The sequence below is a fragment of the Oncorhynchus nerka genome, linkage group LG14 (genome assembly GCF_034236695.1).
Source record: "Oncorhynchus nerka isolate Pitt River linkage group LG14, Oner_Uvic_2.0, whole genome shotgun sequence".
NCBI lineage: Eukaryota > Metazoa > Chordata > Actinopteri > Salmoniformes > Salmonidae > Oncorhynchus > Oncorhynchus nerka.
The window spans coordinates 94,331,818-94,350,969 of NC_088409.1; the positions used below are offsets into that span (position 1 = coordinate 94,331,818).

Genomic DNA, 19,152 nt, shown 5'->3' on the forward strand with positions numbered 1-19,152 from the left:
TGAGTTACAGTTGATAGAAGGAAATCAGTCAACTGAAATAAATGTACCCCGTGTGAAATGGCTAGCTAGTTAGCGATGCCTACTAGTAGCGTTTCAAAATCGGTGACGTCACTCGCTCTGAGACCTTGAAGCTGTTTCGCTTGCTCTGCAAAGCGCAGCGGCTTTCGTGGAGCGATAGGTAACAAAGGCTTCGTGGGCGGCAGTTGTTGATGTGTTCAGAGGGTCCCTGGTTCGAGCCCAGGCGAGAAGACGGACAGAAGCAACAATTACATACACAGCCAAAATTAAAGTAATGTGAATTTGTATTTTTATTTATTTTGTATTTTTAACTAGGCAAGACAGTTAAAAACAAATTCTTATTTACAAGAGTCCCTTTGGGACTCCCAATGACGGCCTACTCTGGACGACGCTGGGTCAAGTGTGCCCCGCCCTTTGGGACTCCCAATGACGGCCTACTCTGGACGACGCTGGGTCAAGTGTGCCCCGCCCTATGGGACTCCCAATGACGGCCTACTCTGGGACGACGCTGGGTCAAGTGTGCCCCGCCCTTTGGGACTCCCAATGACGGCCTACTCTGGACGACGCTGGGTCAAGTGTGCCCCGCCCTATGGGACTCCCAATGACGGCCTACTCTGGACGACGCTGGGTCAAGTGTGCCCCGCCCTATGGGACTCCCAATGACGGCCTACTCTGGACGACGCTGGGTCAAGTGTGCCCCGCCCTATGGGACTCCCAATGACGGCCTACTCTGGACGACGCTGGGTCAAGTGTGCCCCGCCCTATGGGACTCCCAATGACGGCCTACTCTGGACGACGCTGGGTCAAGTGTGCCCCGCCCTATGGGACTCCCAATGACGGCCTACTCTGGACGACGCTGGGTCAAGTGTGCCCCGCCCTATGGGACTCCCAATGACGGCCTACTCTGGACAACGCTGGGTCAAGTGTGCCCCGCCCTATGGGACTCCCAATGACGGCCTACTCTGGACGACGCTGGGTCAAGTGTGCGCCGCCCTATGGGACTCCCAATGACGGCCTACTCTGGACGACGCTGGGTCAAGTGTGCCCCGCCCTATGGGACTCCCAATGACGGCCTACTCTGGACGACGCTGGGTCAAGTGTGCCCCGCCCTATGGGACTCCCAATGACGGCCTACTCTGGACGACGCTGGGTCAAGTGTGCCCCGCCCTATGGGACTCCCAATGACGGCCTACTCTGGACGACGCTGGGTCAAGTGTGCCCCGCCCTATGGGACTCCCAATGACGGCCTACTCTGGACGACGCTGGGTCAATTGTGCCCCGCCCTATGGGACTCCCAATGACGGCCTACTCTGGACGACGCTGGGTCAATTGTGCCCCGCCCTATGGGACTCCCAATGACGGCCTACTCTGGACGACGCTGGGTCAAGTGTGCCCCGCCCTATGGGACTCCCAATGACGGCCTACTCTGGACGACGCTGGGTCAATTGTGCCCCGCCCTATGGGACTCCCAATGACGGCCTACTCTGGACGACGCTGGGTCAAGTGTGCCCCGCCCTATGGGACTCCCAATGACGGCCTACTCTGGACGACGCTGGGTCAAGTGTGCCCCGCCCTATGGGACTCCCAATGACGGCCTACTCTGGACGACGCTGGGTCAAGTGTGCCCCGCCCTATGGGACTCCCAATGACGGCCTACTCTGGACGACGCTGGGTCAAGTGTGCCCCGCCCTATGGGACTCCCAATGACGGCCTACTCTGGACGACGCTGGGTCAAGTGTGCCCCGCCCTATGGGACTCCCAATGACGGCCTACTCTGGACGACGCTGGGTCAAGTGTGCGCCGCCCTATGGGACTCCCAATCACGGCCTACTCTGGATGACGCTGGGTCAAGTGTGCGCCGCCCTATGGGACTCCCAATCACGGCCGGATGTGATACAGCCTGGATTCTAACCAGGTATTATAGTGACGTCTCTTGCACTGAGATGCAGTGCCTTAGACCGCTGCGCCACTCAGGACGACTTTATAGTGATAAGCTACAAAAGGCAGTCACTAGCCAACCATCACTGGGGTTTTTATGCAATAATAAATTCATCATCATACTATTAACAAAATATGTAATATACAGAACCAAATATATTTGATTTAAGTAAAGTAATGTGAATAAGTGATGGTTTGTGGCAGTAATGGGCACTACCATCAATTGTTTTATTAGGCGTTCTTAGCATTCCACCCACAATGCCTTTAACCCATTGTTTAAAAAAAATCTAAACCGAAATTAAAAACGATGTTTTTTTTTTTTTTTTACAAATCTGAACCAACCTCAAATCACTCAGCACTAAGAATCAGATAAAGCCATCTATCCCTGCTCTACTATAGACGAGCAGTCAGACCATTAAGAGGGGCCTCAGTCAGGTGACCACGGACAAGTTCTGGCCTGGTTTAGATCTTATCTGTCGGAAAGATATCAGTTTGGTTTAGATCTTATCTGTCGGAAAGATATCAGTTTGTCTCTGTGAATGGTTTGTCCTCTTGACAAATCAACTGTACATTTCGGTGTTCATCAAGGTTCCGTTTTAGGACCACTATTGTTTTCACTATATATTTTACCTCTTGGGGATGTTATTCGAAAACATAATGTTAACTTTCACTGCTATGCGGATGACACACATCTGTACATTTCAATGAAACATGGTGAAGCCCCAAAATTGCCCTCGCTAGAAGCATGTGTTTCAGACATAAGGAAGTGGATGGCTGCAAACTTTCTACTATTAAACTCGGACAAAACAGAGATGCTTGTTCTAGGTCCCAAGAAACAAAGAGATCTTCTGTTGAATCTGACAATTAATCTTAATGGTTGTACAGTCGTCTCAAATAAAACTGTGAAGGACCTCGGCGTTACTCTGGACCCTGATCTCTCTTTTGAAGAACATATCAAGACCATTTCAAGGACAGCTTTTTTCCATCTATGTAACATTGCAAAAATCAGAAACTTTCTGTCCATAAATGATGCAGAAAAATTTATCCATGCTTTTGTCACTTCTAGGTTAGACTACTGCAATGCTCTACTTTCCGGCTACCCGGATAAAGCACTAAATAAACTTCAGTTAGTGCTAAATACGGCTGCTAGAATCCTGACTAGAACCAAAAAATTTGGTCATATTACTCCAGTGCTAGCCTCGCTACACTGGCTTCCTGTCAAGGCAAGGGCTGATTTCAAGGTTTTACTGCTAACCTACAGAGCATTACATGGGCTTGCTCCTACCTATCTCTCTGATTTGGTCCTGCCGTACATACCTACACGTACGCTACGGTCACAAGACGCAGGCCTCCTAATTGTCCCTAGAATTTCTAAGCAAACAGCTGGAGGCAGGGCTTTCTCCTATAGAGCTCCATTTTTATGGAACGGTCTGCCTACCCATGTCAGAGACGCAAACTCGGTCTCAACCTTTAAGTCTTTACTGAAGACTTATCTCTTCAGTGGGTCATATGATTGAGTGTAGTCTGGCCCAGGAGTGGGAAGGTGAACGGAAAGACTCTGGAGCAACGAACCCCTCTTTCCACTGGGATTCTCTGCCTCTAGGGGCTGAGTCACTGGCTTACTGGGGCTCTCTCATGCCGTCCCTGGAAGGGGTGCGTCACCTGAGTGGGTTGATTCACTGATGTGGTCATCCTGTCTGGGTTGGCACCCCCCCTTGGGTTGTGCCATGGCGGAGATCTTTGTGGGCTATACTCAGCCTTGTCTCAGGATGGTAGGTTGGTGGTTGAAGATATCCCTCTAGTGGTGTGGGGGCTGTGCTTTGGCAAAGTGGGTGGGGTTATATCCTTCCTGTTTGGCCCTGTCCGGGGGTGTCCTCGGATGGGGCCACAGTGTCTCCTGACCCCTCCTGTCTCAGCCTCCAGTATTTATGCTGCAGTAGTTTATGTGTCGGGGGGGCTAGGGTCAGTTTGTTATATCTGGAGTACTTCTCCTGTCCTATTCGGTGTCCTGTGTGAATCTAAGTGTGCGTTCTCTAATTCTCTCCTTCCCTCTTTCTTTCTCTCTCTTGGAGGACCTGAGCCCTAGGACCGTGCCCCAGGACTACCTGACATGATGACTCCTTGCTGTCCCCAGTCCACCTGGCCGTGCTGCTGCTCCAGTTTCTACTGTTCTGCCTTATTATTATTCGACCATGCTGGTCATTTATGAACATTTGAACATCTTGGCCATGTTCTGTTATAATCTCCACCCGGCACAGCCAGAAGAGGACTGGCCACCCCACATAGCCTGGTTCCTCTCTAGGTTTCTTCCTAGGTTTTGGCCTTTCTAGAGAGTTTTTCCTAGCCACCGTGCTTCTACACCTGCATTGCTTGCTGTTTGGGGTTTTAGGCTGGGTTTCTGTACAGCACTGAGATATCAGCTGATGTACGAAGGGCTATATAAATACATTTGATTTGACCAGTGGTCCTCCGCCACTCACTTGATAGAGTATGGCTCTTGCAACGGACAGGATAGTGGGATCAATTTTCCGGATACCACCCATACATTTACAGAGGTCAGAGGTCACATTCAGACAGACAGAGCAGCCTCGTGGCCGAGCAGTGCTGAGTGTGAGAGAACACTGTCTAAAGTGTGTTACCTGGACTCCCACGGTCTTGATCGGCAGCAGGAAGGCATTGAGTGAATGAAGACTGGTGATCTGCAGGAGTTTCTCCTCCTCCTCGTCTGATATACACGACTTCACTCTCTGCAGCAACGTGTGGGGCTGGAGGCACAGGGTAAGTTATGAGTATTATTATTAGCTAGTCTGACATTACTAGAGTAAGTTATCAACATGTTGGTGCATAAAGAAGGTCAGTTGGGGTCAATTCAATCTACAACCCCATTCTAGAATTCAAATCAAATCAAATGTATTTGTCACATACACATGGTTAGCAGATGTTAATGGTCACAAGGTTAGCAGATGTTATTGGTCACATACACATGGTTAGCAGATGTTAATGGTCACATGGTTAGCAGATGTTAATGGTCACATGGTTAGCAGATGTTAATGGTCACATGGTTAGCAGATGTTAATGGTCACATACACATGGTTAGCAGATGTTAATGGTCACATACACATGGTTAGCAGATGTTAATGGTCACATGGTTAGGAGATGTTAATGGTCACATGGTTAGGAGATGTTAATGGTCACATGGTTAGCAGATGTTAATGGTCACATGGTTAGCAGATGTTAATGGTCACATGGTTAGCAGATGTTAATGGTCACATGGTTAGCAGATGTTAATGGTCACATGGTTAGCAGATGTTAATGTTCACATACACATGGTTAGCAGATGTTAATGAGAGTGTAGCAAAATGCTTGTGCTTCTAGTTCCAACAACGCAGTAATAACCAATGAGTAATCTAACCTAACAATTCCAAAACTACTACCTTATACACACACACACACACACACACACACACACATGTGTAAAGGGATAAAGAATATGTACATAAATATATGAATGAGTGATGGTACAGAACAGCATTGTATGTCCAATTAAGTTGGTTCAAATTGAAATGGAATTGAGACCAACTCTGTTATTACCATCATGTTCCTGTCATAGACTAGTGGTGCTCTGCTCTCTGACCTTTTTGACCATGGCGGAGAAGTCTGTGATGATCTTGAGGATGTTGTTGGTCTCAGCAAAGTCCTTACAGATGTAGGGCTCGTCTGCACAGATCACTCTGATGGCCAGGCCAGGACCTACAGGAGAGGATGAGGTTGACATCACAGATCACTCTGATGGCCAGGCCAGGACCTACAGGAGAGGATGAGGTTAACATCACAGATCACTCTGATGGCCAGGACCTACAGGAGAGGATGAGGTTAACATCACAGATCACTCTGACAGCCAGGCCAGGACCTACAGGAGAGGATGAGGTTAACATCACAGATCACTCTGATGGCCAGGACCTACAGGAGAGGATGAGGTTAACATCACAGATCTCTCTGATGGCCAGGCCAGGACCTACAGGAGAGGATGAGGTTAACATCACAGATCACTCTTACGGCCAGGCCAGGACCTACAGGAGAGGATGAGGTTAACATCACAGATCTCTCTGATGGCCAGGACCTACAGGAGAGGATGAGGTTAACATCACAGATCACTCTGATGGCCAGGACCTACAGGAGAGGATGAGGTTAACATCACATATCTCTCTGATGGCCAGGCCAGGACCTACAGGAGAGGATGAGGTTAACATCACAGATCACTCTGATGGCCAGGCCAGGACCTACAGGAGAGGATGAGGTTGACATCACAGCCATACTTCTGCTATTCTCCATGTTGGTTCTTAATGTTCCATGACTATATAACATTCTATTCTGTGTTGGTTCTAAATGTTCCATGACTATATATAACATTCTATTCTGTGTTGGTTCTTAATGTTCCATGACTATATAACATTCTATTCTGTGTTGGTTCTAAATGTTCCATGACTATATATAACATTCTATTCTGTGTTGGTTCTAAATGTTCCATGACTATATAACATTCTGTCCTGTGTTGGTTCTAAATGTTCCATGACTATAGAGAAGGTTCTGTCCTGTGTGTACGGTGGGGTACTGACCAGGGAAAGGGTGTCGACAGACGATGTCCTCTGGCAGTCCCAGTTCTCTGCCCAGTGCCCGAACCTCATCCTTATGGAAGTCCTTCAGAGGCTCAATGACTTTTCCCTGGAGGGAGTGAGAGAGGAGACAGCTCAGACCTGAGGTGTGGACTCGAGTCACAAAATTCATGACTTGAGACTAGACTTAAAATAAGAAATAAAATAACGTCTGACTCGACTTCGAGACTCATGACTTAATTTTCTGGCCAGGTTTTGGAACGTAATGTCACTCATTTTGTGTCACCGAGCATCCGTAGATTTCTCTCCACGCTGCCAGAGACAGAATCGCACTCGCAAGAAAAAAATTAACTGATTGCCTAGTGAAACGCACACTCGACCAAGCAACCTGTCAATTAACACAGGTCAGGTGAGCTAGCACAGTGAGGTCTGGGGGGGGGGAGTGTGAAACTGCATATTTTAATAGGCTACTTATTAATACCATTTGTATTTATACCTTTGCTTATTAGATCTGGTGACTAACATCAGCACCAAATGTTTCAAAAACATCTCGTCTGTGCTTCAGAACCAGAAAGTGGCACATCTTGACCAATCATCAGCATTTGTCTCACAAAGGCAGATTATTTAATAGATTTTCTCTGGTTTTACCTGGCAAAAAACAAAATAGCATATATATATATATAATCCTTATAAAGTCATGTTTAGCAATCTGCTACAGACACATCTTTGCCACAACAACAGGCTAGCAGCAGGCTAGCAGCAGGCTAGCAGCAGGCTAGCAACAGGCTAGCAACAGGCTAGCAGCAGGCTAGCAGCAGGCTAGCAGCAGGCTAGCAACAGGCTAGCAACAGGCTAGCAGCAGGCTAGCAGCAGGCTAGCAACAGGCTAGCAACAGGCTAGCAGCAGGCTAGCAACAGGCTAGCAGCAGGCTAGCAACAGGCTAGCAACAGGCTAGCAGCAGGCTAGCAACAGGCTAGCAGCAGGCTATCAGGTGATCATTTTCATGTTTCAGTTAGGTCTAGTTTGGGTGGGTTATAGTTCTAGACCTCAATAGGCGCTACTGGCTGTAGGTCTAAAGATAGCTGTGACATCACACTACCTTCAATACCTATAAGGATGTAGATATAACATTCTGGCCAATTAATGACCATATTTGTGAGGTAGAAAAAGCGTACAGACAGATCATGCTTTTCCTCTGATCCGGTGACCTCCGCTGCGTACAAGGCCGTATGATCCTGTTTACTCTGGACAACAGAGGAGGGACAATGTGACATGATGTCCCTAGTTGATATTGACTGCTAAGATGAGTGACTTTCAGCTCAAAACATGGTTTATTTCTGGATCTTGCGTTTTGAAAAATGCATCACTGTTTATGGCTATAATGACAGGCCACATTTGCTCAGCGATTGTGCGTTCGCAGGGTGGGGTGGGGGGTGGGGGGGTCGCAAGCTTTGAACCACTCCTTTTTAAGGGTTGTGGGACTAAAGTCTGAAAACCACTGAGCAAGTGTACAGATTGCTGAACGGGCGATCGGGCGAAGCACGAAAGTCACATTTTTTAGGGAGAGAGGATTGCCATAATAAATAAAACACGGCAACTCCAAAACAATAACAATTAGTAGTAATCACGAATATGAACTATTTACTTTGCAAGATCACCAGCAATGAGGCATCAAGAAACAATTACTAGCAGAGACATACTGGGCTTTTGGTATGTCAACATCGTTTGTGAAGCATTTGAAATGTGTTGTTAAAATGTATTATTACATAAATCATGTGTTGTAGACAGAATAATGAAAATGGCTGTCTGGTAGCCTTAATAAATAGACAAAGATTTGAGGTTGGAAAAAGTAATTGCCTGTTTAGATGGATTTCTTTTTAACTTGAGACTCGACTTGCTTATAGACTTGAACTTGACTCAACCAGTTCGACTTGGGACACCTCTGGGCCAAACAGAAGAGCCAGAGGTGCTCCAACAAAATTGTGTTGGAAGTTTGTTTCAGTGTGTGTGTGTGTGTGTGTGTGTACCTCGTCTCTGAGCTTGCGGATGAGCTCTGTGTCGTTGTGGTGTGTTTTGATGACCTCTGCCTTGCCGCTGGCGAGGTGAGAAGCACTCTCTATGAGATCTGGCCTCAGGGTGCCCTGGGCTAGGAACACCTCCTCCGGCTTCAGGTTCATCTCCCCTATCACCTCATTGGCCACCTACAGACGCCAATCACACACAAAGGAAGTCCATTCAATAGTCTTGATTTTTTTTTAAGAGGGACAAACAGACAGACAGATAACAGACATATACAGATAGACTAGGTTGAAGATAAAGGTTAGGACACGTTATGATTCATGTGGAAGTTATTTGAAAATAAACAGATTCATGGGACCAGCGCAGTTTCTAATTACCAGCACCGTTGCTATAACTACCATAGCTGATGCATTGTTGCTGCATATTAGAATCCTCTAACCTTCGTCATCTTCAACAGATAGACAGGCAGTACCTTGACGAAGGTGTCTCCGATGATCTTCCTCTTCTCCTCAGGGTTGGTGGTCATGTTGAGGGTCTTGCTGATGCGTTTCCGTGGCGTCCGGTCTTCGTCGGAGATGGGCAGGGTTGTCGTACCGTTATAGAAAGTGTGCGCTGCGTTCACCACTAGAGAGGGAGATCACACAGACACACAAATAATTTTAAACCAAATCAAACGTTGTTAAAGTCCCATATCTGTTAGGTGAAATACAGCAGTAAGATGTGTGGCCCGTTGCCATGACAAAAGGGCAACCAGTGGAACACCAGCATTGTAAATCCAACTTATATTCACTCTGAAAATGTATTTTACCTTTGCTTCAACTACTTGCACATCGTTACAACACATAGCCACTAATATAACATTTGAAATCTCTATATTATTTTATGAGTGTGATATATATTTATATACACACACACACATACATACACACACTACATTCCACAATGCTACATTTGAGTCCATTCTGAACATGTGTAGGACACCAGCTTGGCTTGACCTCTCACCTTTGAGGCTAATGCCCAGTTTGGATTGACCTCTCACCTTTGAGGTTGATGCCCAGTTTGGTGAGGGCCTCCTCAACGCTCTGGCTCTCTCGTTTCCTCATGAAGCCATTGTCGATGTGCACCGCGATCACCTGCTCCTTGTTCAGAGCTTTGTTCAGCAGGGCCGTGCACACGGTAGAGTCCACCCCTCCACTCAGCAGAACCTGGGGACGACATTTGGACCAGACATGTCAATCAACAGAACTAGAATGACTTCAACACACAGAGTGTCCCTGTTTCTCTGCCCCTTCCATTATCATCTTCTCTCTGGAGGGACAACCCACTTTCTGGGAGTAGAGTCGATCACATCGTTTCAGCAGAGAACACAGTTCAATATCCCCGTCTAGTTTAGTGTTTCATAGCTCAGATGAACGTAGATACGCCCTACCCCTCCCAGGGTCTCTATGTTCTATACTATGGCGCATATACTGTACCCACATACTGCATCTAACCGTACTGCAGATTCCTCACCAGTACTTTGGACTTGCCCCTCCCCCTCCCAGGGTCTCTATGTTCTATACTATGGCGCATATACTGTACCCACATACTGCATCTAACCGTACTGCAGATTCCTCACCAGTACTTTGGACTTGCCCCTCCCCCTCCCAGGGCCTCTATGTTCTATACTATGGCGCATATACTGTACCCACATACTGCATCTAACCGTACTGCAGATTCCTCACCAGTACTTTGGACTTGCCAACTTTCTCCTGAATCTCTGTGATGCAGGACTGCTGGCGGTTCTGGACGGTGAAGTTGGAAGTGCAGCCGGCGATCTCAAACAGGAAGTTACGTAATATCTCTGTGCCCCGCTCTGTCAGGTCCACTTCCGGGTGAAACTGGGTCCCGTACAGTTTCTTCTGCTCGTTGGCAATACCTGTCAGAGAACAAACGGAGCGGGGGGGGGGTTCGGAACAGTCAAAGACAAGGGGGAGGAAAGAAGAGCATTGAGGGCCAAAGATCTTCATGATCATATTGTGGAATTGACTAAATTAGGGCTGTATGGTGGTAGACTAAATTAGGGCTGTATGGTGGTAGACTAAATTAGGGCTGTATGGTGGTAGACTAAATTAGGGCTGTATGGTGGTAGACTAAATTAGGGAAGTGTGGTGGTAGACTAAATTAGGGAAGTGTGGTGGTAGACTAAATTAGGGCCGTATGGTGGTAGACTAAATTAGGGCCGTATGGTGGTAGACTAAATTAGGGCCGTATGGTGGTAGACTAAATTAGGGCCGTATGGTGATAGACTAAATTAGGGAAGTGTGGTGGTAGACTAAATTAGGGCTGTATGGTGGTAGACTAAATTAGGGCTGTATGGTGGTAGACTAAATTAGGGCTGTATGGTGGTAGACTAAATTAGGGCTGTATGGTGGTAGACTAAATTAGGGAAGTGTGGTGGTAGACTAAATTAGGGAAGTGTGGTGGTAGACTAAATTAGGGCTGTATGGTGGTAGACTAAATTAGGGAAGTGTGGTGGTAGACTAAATTAGGGCTGTATGGTGGTAGACTAAATTAGGGAAGTGTGGTGGTAGACTAAATTAGGGCCGTATGGTGGTAGACTAAATTAGGGCTGTATGGTGGTAGACTAAATTAGGGAAGTGTGGTGGTAGACTAAATTAGGGCTGTATGGTGGTAGACTAAATTAGGGCTGTATGGTGGTAGACTAAATTAGGGCTGTATGGTGGTAGACTAAATTAGGGCTGTATGGTGGTAGACTAAATTAGGGCTGTATGGTGGTAGACTAAATTAGGGAAGTGTGGTGGTAGACTAAATTAGGGCCGTATGGTGGTAGACTAAATTAGGGCTGTATGGTGGTAGACTAAATTAGGGAAGTGTGGTGGTAGACTAAATTAGGGCTGTATGGTGGTAGACTAAATTAGGGAAGTGTGGTGGTAGACTAAATTAGGGCCGTATGGTGGTAGACTAAATTAGGGAAGTGTGGTGGTAGACTAAATTAGGGCCGTATGGTGGTAGACTAAATTAGGGCTGTATGGTGGTAGACTAAATTAGGGAAGTGTGGTGGTAGACTAAATTAGGGCTGTATGGTGGTAGACTAAATTAGGGCTGTATGGTGGTAGACTAAATTAGGGCTGTATGGTGGTAGACTAAATTAGGGCTGTATGGTGGTAGACTAAATTAGGGAAGTGTGGTGGTAGACTAAATTAGGGCAGTGTGGTGGTAGACTAAATTAGGGCAGTGTGGTGGTAGACTAAATTAGGGCAGTGTGGTGGTAGACTAAATTAGGGAAGTGTGGTGGTAGACTAAATTAGGGCTGTATGGTGGTAGACTAAATTAGGGCTGTATGGTGGTAGACTAAATTAGGGCTGTATGGTGGTAGACTAAATTAGGGAAGTGTGGTGGTAGACTAAATTAGGGCTGTAATGGTGGTAAACTAAATTAGGGAAGTGTGGTGGTAGACTAAATTAGGGCTGTATGGTGGTAGACTAAATTAGGGAAGTGTGGTGGTAGACTAAATTAGGGCTGTATGGTGGTAGACTAAATTAGGGAAGTGTGGTGGTAGACTAAATTAGGGCTGTATGGTGGTAGACTAAATTAGGGAAGTGTGGTGGTAGACTAAATTAGGGCTGTATGGTGGTAGACTAAATTAGGGAAGTGTGGTGGTAGACTAAATTAGGGCTGTATGGTGGTAGACTAAATTAGGGAAGTGTGGTGGTAGACTAAATTAGGGAAGTGTGGTGGTAGACTAAATTAGGGCTGTATGGTGGTAGACTAAATTAGGGCTGTATGGTGGTAGACTAAATTAGGGCTGTATGGTGGTAGACTAAATTAGGGCTGTATGGTGGTAGACTAAATTAGGGCTGTATGGTGGTAGACTAAATTAGGGCTGTATGGTGGTAGACTAAATTAGGGCTGTATGGTGGTAGACTAAATTAGTCTAAATATACATTTTCCTCCAGGCCCAGGATCCTTTGCCAGAATGCATACCTGCAATAATGCTCCCTGACTGGGCCACCACCTTGAAGCCATCGGCCACCTTGTCCACACTGTCCCCATGAGTCAACAGCACCGGCTCCTCTTTCTGCAGGCCCCTGACAACAATCAGGTCACAGACAGAGTCAAAGGTCAGACAGGAAGTACACTCACACAATGAAACAACAGGTGTAGACCTTACAGTAACGTGCACCGACTACAACACCTTACAGTGAAATGCCTAATACAACAGGTGTAGACCTTACAGTAACGTGCACCGACTACAACACCTTACAGTGAAATAACAGAGTCAATGTTAGTCAAACAAACATGTACATGTAGGTAGAGGTAAAGTGACTAAGCATAGATAATAAACAGAGAGGAACCTGAACAGGGGGTCAATGCTAAAGGATCAGGTGGCCATTTGATGAGCTGTTCAGGAGTCTTAGAGCTTGAGGGTAGAAGCTGTTAATAAGCACTTTGGAACTCAATGTGCTTTGTGTCCAACTGTGTGTAATGTCTGAGAGAGGGAGGACTGTGGTTTTCTTATTTTGGAGTGTTTGTGTGACGGCCAGGGAAACGATGTGACTGTTGGAACTTTTGGTCCAGTTGGCGTCAAACACATGGCTCTGGGCCAAACCAATGGAGGGAGAAAGAAAAAACACTTGTTCTTGAAATAGCCTACCCTGTCACCTCTAGACTCCGAGTGGTTCTGGTGAAACTCTTTTCGAGCTGCCTACTCTTAAAGAATCTTTAGTTCTTCTTAACACACCTGAAGAGAGAGCAGGTGTTGTCCAATCCGATGTTGAACACTCCATCCTCTCTCACACTCTTCCTGTGTACTGTCCCTCCAAAAACCTTATTGATCATCTGGGGAGAGGACAATTGATCATTAGACTCTTAAAATCTGCATTTTTTTTTAAAAATTGATTGATTGAAAGATGTCATTTCAATTTGTATGTGATCATAAGAAAGTGATTCTTAGTGGGGGTTTTTAATCAATTGATCTGTCTAGACACACCGTTATTGACTGTAGGTGGTGAAATCATGAACCCGGAGTTTTATGCTAAGGGATTTTGGGCTAAGGTTTCATGTACAGTGCCTTCGGGAAAGTATACAGACCCCATTACTTTTTCTACATTTTGTTGCCTTATTGGATTGAATAAAATAAAGTAATCATCAATCTACACCCAATCTACGCCCAATACCCCATTATGACAAAGATCAATCTACGCCCAATACCCCATTATGACAAAGATCAATCTACGCCCAATACCCCATTATGACAAAGATCAATCTACGCCCAATAGCCCATTATGACAAAACAAAAACAGGTTAAAGATTTGTTGCTAATTTATTAACAATTATAAACAGAAATAACTTATTTACATAAGTATTCAGATCCTTTGCTATGAGACTCGACATTTAGCACAGGTGCATCCTGTTTCTATTGATCATCCTTGAGATGTATCTACAACTTGATTGGCGTACACCTGTTTATTTTTATTTATTTTTTATTTATTTCACCTTTATTTAACCAGGTAGGCTAGTTGAGAACACCTTTATTTAACCAGGTAGGCTAGTTGAGAACACCTTTATTTAACCAGGTAGGCTAGTTGAGAACACCTTTATTTAACCAGGTAGGCTAGTTGAGAACAAGTTCTCATTTGCAACTGCGACCTGGCCAAGATAAAGCATAGCAGTGTGAACAGACAACACAGAGTTACACATGGAGTAAACAATTAACAAGTCAATAACACAGTAGGAAAAAAAAGGGGGGAGTCTATATACAATGTGTGCAAAAGGCATGAGGAGGTAGGAGAATAATTACAATTTTGCAGATTAACACTGGAGTGATAAATGATCAGATGGTCATGTACAGGTAGAGATATTGGTGTGCAAAAGAGCAGAAAAGTAAATAAATAAAACAGTATGGGGATGAGGTAGGTGAAAATGGGTGGGCTATTTACCAATAGACTATGTACAGCTGCAGCGATCGGTTAGCTGCTCAGATAGCTGATGTTTGAAGTTGGTGAGGGAGATAAAAGTCTCCAACTTCAGCGATTTTTGCAATTCGTTCCAGTCACAGGCAGCAGAGTACTGGAACGAAAGGCGGCCGAATGAGGTGTTGGCTTTAGGGATGATCAATGAGATACACCTGCTGGAGCGCGTGCTACGGATGGGTGTTGCCATCGTGACCAGTGAACTGAGATAAGGCGGAGCTTTACCTAGCATGGACTTGTAGATGACCTGGAGCCAGTGGGTCTGGCGACGAATATGTAGCGAGGGCCAGCCGACTAGAGCATACAAGTCGCAGTGGTGGGTGGTATAAGGTGCTTTAGTGACAAAACGGATGGCACTGTGATAGACTGCATCCAGTTTGCTGAGTAGAGTGTTGGAAGCCATTTTGTAGATGACATCGCCGAAGTCGAGGAGCGGTAGGATAGTCAGTTTTACTAGGGTAAGCTTGGCGGCGTGAGTGAAGGAGGCTTTGTTGCGGAATAGAAAGCAGACTCTTGATTTGATTTTCGATTGGAGATGTTTGATATGAGTCTGGAAGGAGAGTTTGCAGTCTAGCCAGACACCTAGGTACTTATAGATGTCCACATATTCAAGGTCGGAACCATCCAGGGTGGTGATGCTAGTCGGGCATGCGGGTGCAGGCAGCGATCGGTTGAAAAGCATGCATTTGGTTTTACTAGCGTTTAAGAGCAGTTGGAGGCCACGGAAGGAGTGTTGTATGGCATTGAAGCTCGTTTGGAGGTTAGATAGCACAGTGTCCAATGACGGGCCGAAAGTATATAGAATGGTGTCGTCTGCGTAGAGGTGGATCAGGGAATCTCCCGCAGCAAGAGCAACATCATTGATATATACAGAGAATTGAATTGAACCCTGTGGCACCCCCATAGAGACTGCCAGAGGACCGGACAGCATGCCCTCCGATTTGACACACTGAACTCTGTCTGCAAAGTAATTGGTGAACCAGGCAAGGCAGTCATCCGAAAAACCGAGGCTACTGAGTCTGCCGATAAGAATATGGTGATTGACAGAGTCGAAGGCCTTGGCGGCTGCACAGTACTGTCTTTTATCGATGGCGGTTATGATATCGTTTAGTATCTTGAGTGTGGCTGAGGTGCACCCGTGACCGGCTCGGAAACCAGATTGCACAGCGGAGAAGGTACGGTGGGATTCGAGATGTGGTAAATTAAATTGATTGGACATGATTTGGAAAGGCACACACCTGTCTATATAAGGTCCAACAGTTGACAGTGCATGTCAGAGCAAAAACCAAGCCATGGGGGATTGTCCGTAGAGCTCAGAGAAAGGATTGTGTCGAGGCACGGATCTGGGGAAGGGTACCAAAAAATGTCTGCAGGATTGAAGGTCCCCGAGAACACAGTGGCCTCCATCATTCTTAAATGGAAGAAGTTTGGAACCACCAAGACTCTTCCTATAGCTGGCTGCCCAGCCAAACTGAGCATTTGGGGGGAAAGGGCCTGATGGTCACTCTGACAGAGCTCCAGAGGTCCTCTGTGGAGATGGGAGAACCTTCCAGAAGGACAACCATCTCTGCAGCACTCCACTAATCAGACCTTTATGGTAGAGTGGCCAGACGGAAGCCACTCCTAAAAGGCACATGACACCCAGCTTGGAGTTTGCTAAAAGGCCCCTAAAAACTCTGACCATGAGAAATAAGATTCCCTGGTCTGATGAAACCAAAATTAAACTATTTGGCCTGAATGCCAAGCGCCACGTCTGAAGGAAACCTGGCACCATCCCTACGGTGAAGCATGGTGGTGGCAGCATCCCTACGGTGAAGCATGGTGATGGCAGCATCCCTACGGTGAAGCATGGTGATGGCAGCATCCCTACGGTGAAGCACGGTGGTGGCAGCATCATGCTGTGGGGATGTTTTTCAGCAGCAGGGATTGGGAGACTAGTCAGGATTGAGGGAAAGATGAACAGAGTAAAGTAGAGAGAGATCCTTGATGAAATTCTGCTCCAGAGCTCTCAGGACATCAGACTGGGGAGAAGGTTCACCTGCCAACAGGACAATGACCCTAAGCACACAGCCAAGACAACAAAGAAGTGGCTTTGGGACAAGTCTCTGAATGTCCTTGAGTGGCCCAGCCAGAGTCCGGACTTGAACCCGATCGAAAATCTCTGGAGACCAGAAAATAGTTGTGCAGCAACTCTCCCTGTCCAACCTGACAGAGCTTGAGAGGATCTACAGAGAAGAATGGGAGAAACTCCCCAAATACAGATGTGCCAAACTTGTAGCGTCATACCCAAGAAGACTTGATGCTGTAATCACTGACAAAGGTTTTTCAACACAGTACTGAGTAAAGGGTCTGAATACTTATGTACATTTAATATTTCCATTTTTTTTTATTTGAAATAAATTAGCAAACATTTCTAAAAAATTAAAAAATAAAGTTTTTGCTGTAATTGAGGTATTTTGCGTAGATTGAAGGGGGAAACAAATATTTAGAATAAGCCTGTAACCTAAACAGTCAATGGGTCTCAACACTTCCCAAAGGCCCTGTGTGTGTATTTCTCAGGGCCCTCCTACCTGCATTCCATAGCAGATACCCAGGACAGGCTTTCCAATGGTGAATATGGCAGGGTCAAACCAGGGGGCATCCTCAGCGTACACAGAGTTAGGACCGCCAGAGATGATGATGGCTCTGGAGAGAAAAAGGGGGAGGAGTAAAGAGTGAAGAACGAGGGAGGAGAAATATTCAAAGACAAAAAAATATATATTTCTGTATGGCTCAGTTGGTAGAGCATGGTGCTTGCAACGGCAGGGTTGTGGGTTCGATTCCCGGGACCACCCATATGAACTCATGACTACGTCACTTTGGATAAAAGCCTCTGCTAAATGGGATTTAAAATGTAACCATACTCAAGAGTAGTCAATTTCAGGACAAGTAACATACACACAAACAAGAGACTGTTAAAGAGTCTGCCCATAGTTCAGACATTTGTTTGTTTAAACTGAAGCAATCTAAAACTGTGTGGGTGCATCTATTCTGTAGGGGTGGAGTGATGATTTCTCACAAACTGTAATGGAAAAATAGTGTTTCTTAAAAAGCTCTCCGTCTCACTCCTCTGCAGAGAGATGGGGACCTGTCCTAAGCAGTAGAATGCTGTGTGAACCTTCCCTCCTTTCAATGTCAGACACAATATACAGTAACATACTTACAAAGACCTGCTTAGTCTAGTCACTGGTCTGTGTTCCCTCTCAGGCTGTCCTGACCACTGTGTTCCTTTTGTATAGAACTGCAGGCTCCCTCTCAGGCTGTCCTGACCACTGTGTTCCTTTTATATAGAACTGCAGGCTCTCTCTCAGGCTGTCCTGACCACTGTGTTCCTTTTATATAGAACTGCAGGCTCTCTCTCAGGCTGTCCTGACCACTGTGTTCCTTTTGTATAGAACTGCAGGCTCCCTCTCAGGCTGTCCTGACCACTGTGTTCCTTTTATATAGAACTGCAGGCTCTCTCTCAGGCTGTCCTGACCACTGTGTTCCTTTTATGTAGAACTGCAGGCTCTCTCTCAGGCTGTCCTGACCACTGTGTTCCTTTTGTATAGAACTGCAGGCTCTCTCTCAGGCTGTCCTGACCACTGTGTTCCTTTTGTATAGAACTGCAGGCTCTCTCTCAGGCTGTCCTGACCACTGTGTTCCTTTTATATAGAACTGCAGGCTCTCTCTCAGGCTGTCCTGACCACTGTGTTCCTTTTGTATAGAACTGCAGGCTCTCTCTCAGGCTGTCCTGACCACTGTGTTCCTTTTGTATAGAACTGCAGGCTCTCTCTCAGGCTGTCCTGACCACTGTGTTCCTTTTGTATAGAACTGCAGGCTCCCTCTCAGGCTGTCCTGACCACTGTGTTCCTTTTATATAGAACTGTGTTCCTTTTGTATAGAACTGCAGGCTCCCTCTCAGGCTGTCCTGACCACTGTGTTCCTTTTGTATAGAACTGCAGGCTCTCTCTCAGGCTGTCCTGACCACTGTGTTCCTTTTATATAGAACTGTGTTCCTTTTGTATAGAACTGCAGGCTCTCTCTCAGGCTGTCCTGACCACTGTGTTCCTTTATATAAAACTGTGTTCCTTTTGTATAGAACTGCAGGCTCCCTCTCAGGCTGTCCTGACCACTGTGTTCCTTTTATATAGAACTGTGTTCCTTTTGTATAGAACTGCAGGCTCCCTCTCAGGCTGTCCTGACCACTGTGTTCCTTTTATATAGAACTGTGTTCCTTTTGTATAGAACTGCAGGCTCCCTCTCAGGCTGTCCTGACCACTGTGTTCCTTTTATATAGAACTGCAGGCTCCCTCTCAGGCTGTCCTGACCACTGTGTTCCTTTTGTATAGAACTGCAGGCTCCCTCTCAGGCTGTCCTGACCACTGTGTTCCTTTTATATAGAACTGTTTTGCTTTTGTATAGAACTGCAGGCTCTCTCTCAGGCTGTCCTGACCACTGTGTTCCTTTTATATAGAACTGTTTTGCTTTTATATAGAACTGCAGGCTCCCTCTCAGGCTGTCCTGACCACTGTGTTCCTTTTGTATAGAACTGCAGGCTCCCTCTCAGG

General features: G+C 46.2%; 1 protein-coding gene across 8 annotated transcripts in view; it reads right to left on the reverse strand.

Annotated features, from left to right (window-relative positions):
• Nucleotides 1–19,152, reverse strand: part of LOC115124313 (GMP synthase [glutamine-hydrolyzing]-like) — a 35,502-nt gene that overhangs the window by 13,790 nt on the left and 2,560 nt on the right. For all 8 annotated transcript variants that reach the window (XM_065000559.1, XM_065000557.1, XM_065000560.1 and 5 more), the window contains exons 3-12: nucleotides 17,134–17,248; nucleotides 13,333–13,430; nucleotides 12,576–12,679; nucleotides 10,313–10,506; nucleotides 9,628–9,793; nucleotides 9,061–9,212; nucleotides 8,597–8,770; nucleotides 6,573–6,678; nucleotides 5,591–5,706; nucleotides 4,596–4,721 (exon numbers count right to left, since the gene is read on the reverse strand). In XM_065000559.1, the coding sequence (XP_064856631.1) occupies nucleotides 4,596–4,721; nucleotides 5,591–5,706; nucleotides 6,573–6,678; nucleotides 8,597–8,770; nucleotides 9,061–9,212; nucleotides 9,628–9,793; nucleotides 10,313–10,506; nucleotides 12,576–12,679; nucleotides 13,333–13,430; nucleotides 17,134–17,248 (1,351 nt within the window). The remainder of the gene's footprint in view (nucleotides 1–4,595; nucleotides 4,722–5,590; nucleotides 5,707–6,572; nucleotides 6,679–8,596; nucleotides 8,771–9,060; nucleotides 9,213–9,627; nucleotides 9,794–10,312; nucleotides 10,507–12,575; nucleotides 12,680–13,332; nucleotides 13,431–17,133; nucleotides 17,249–19,152) is intronic.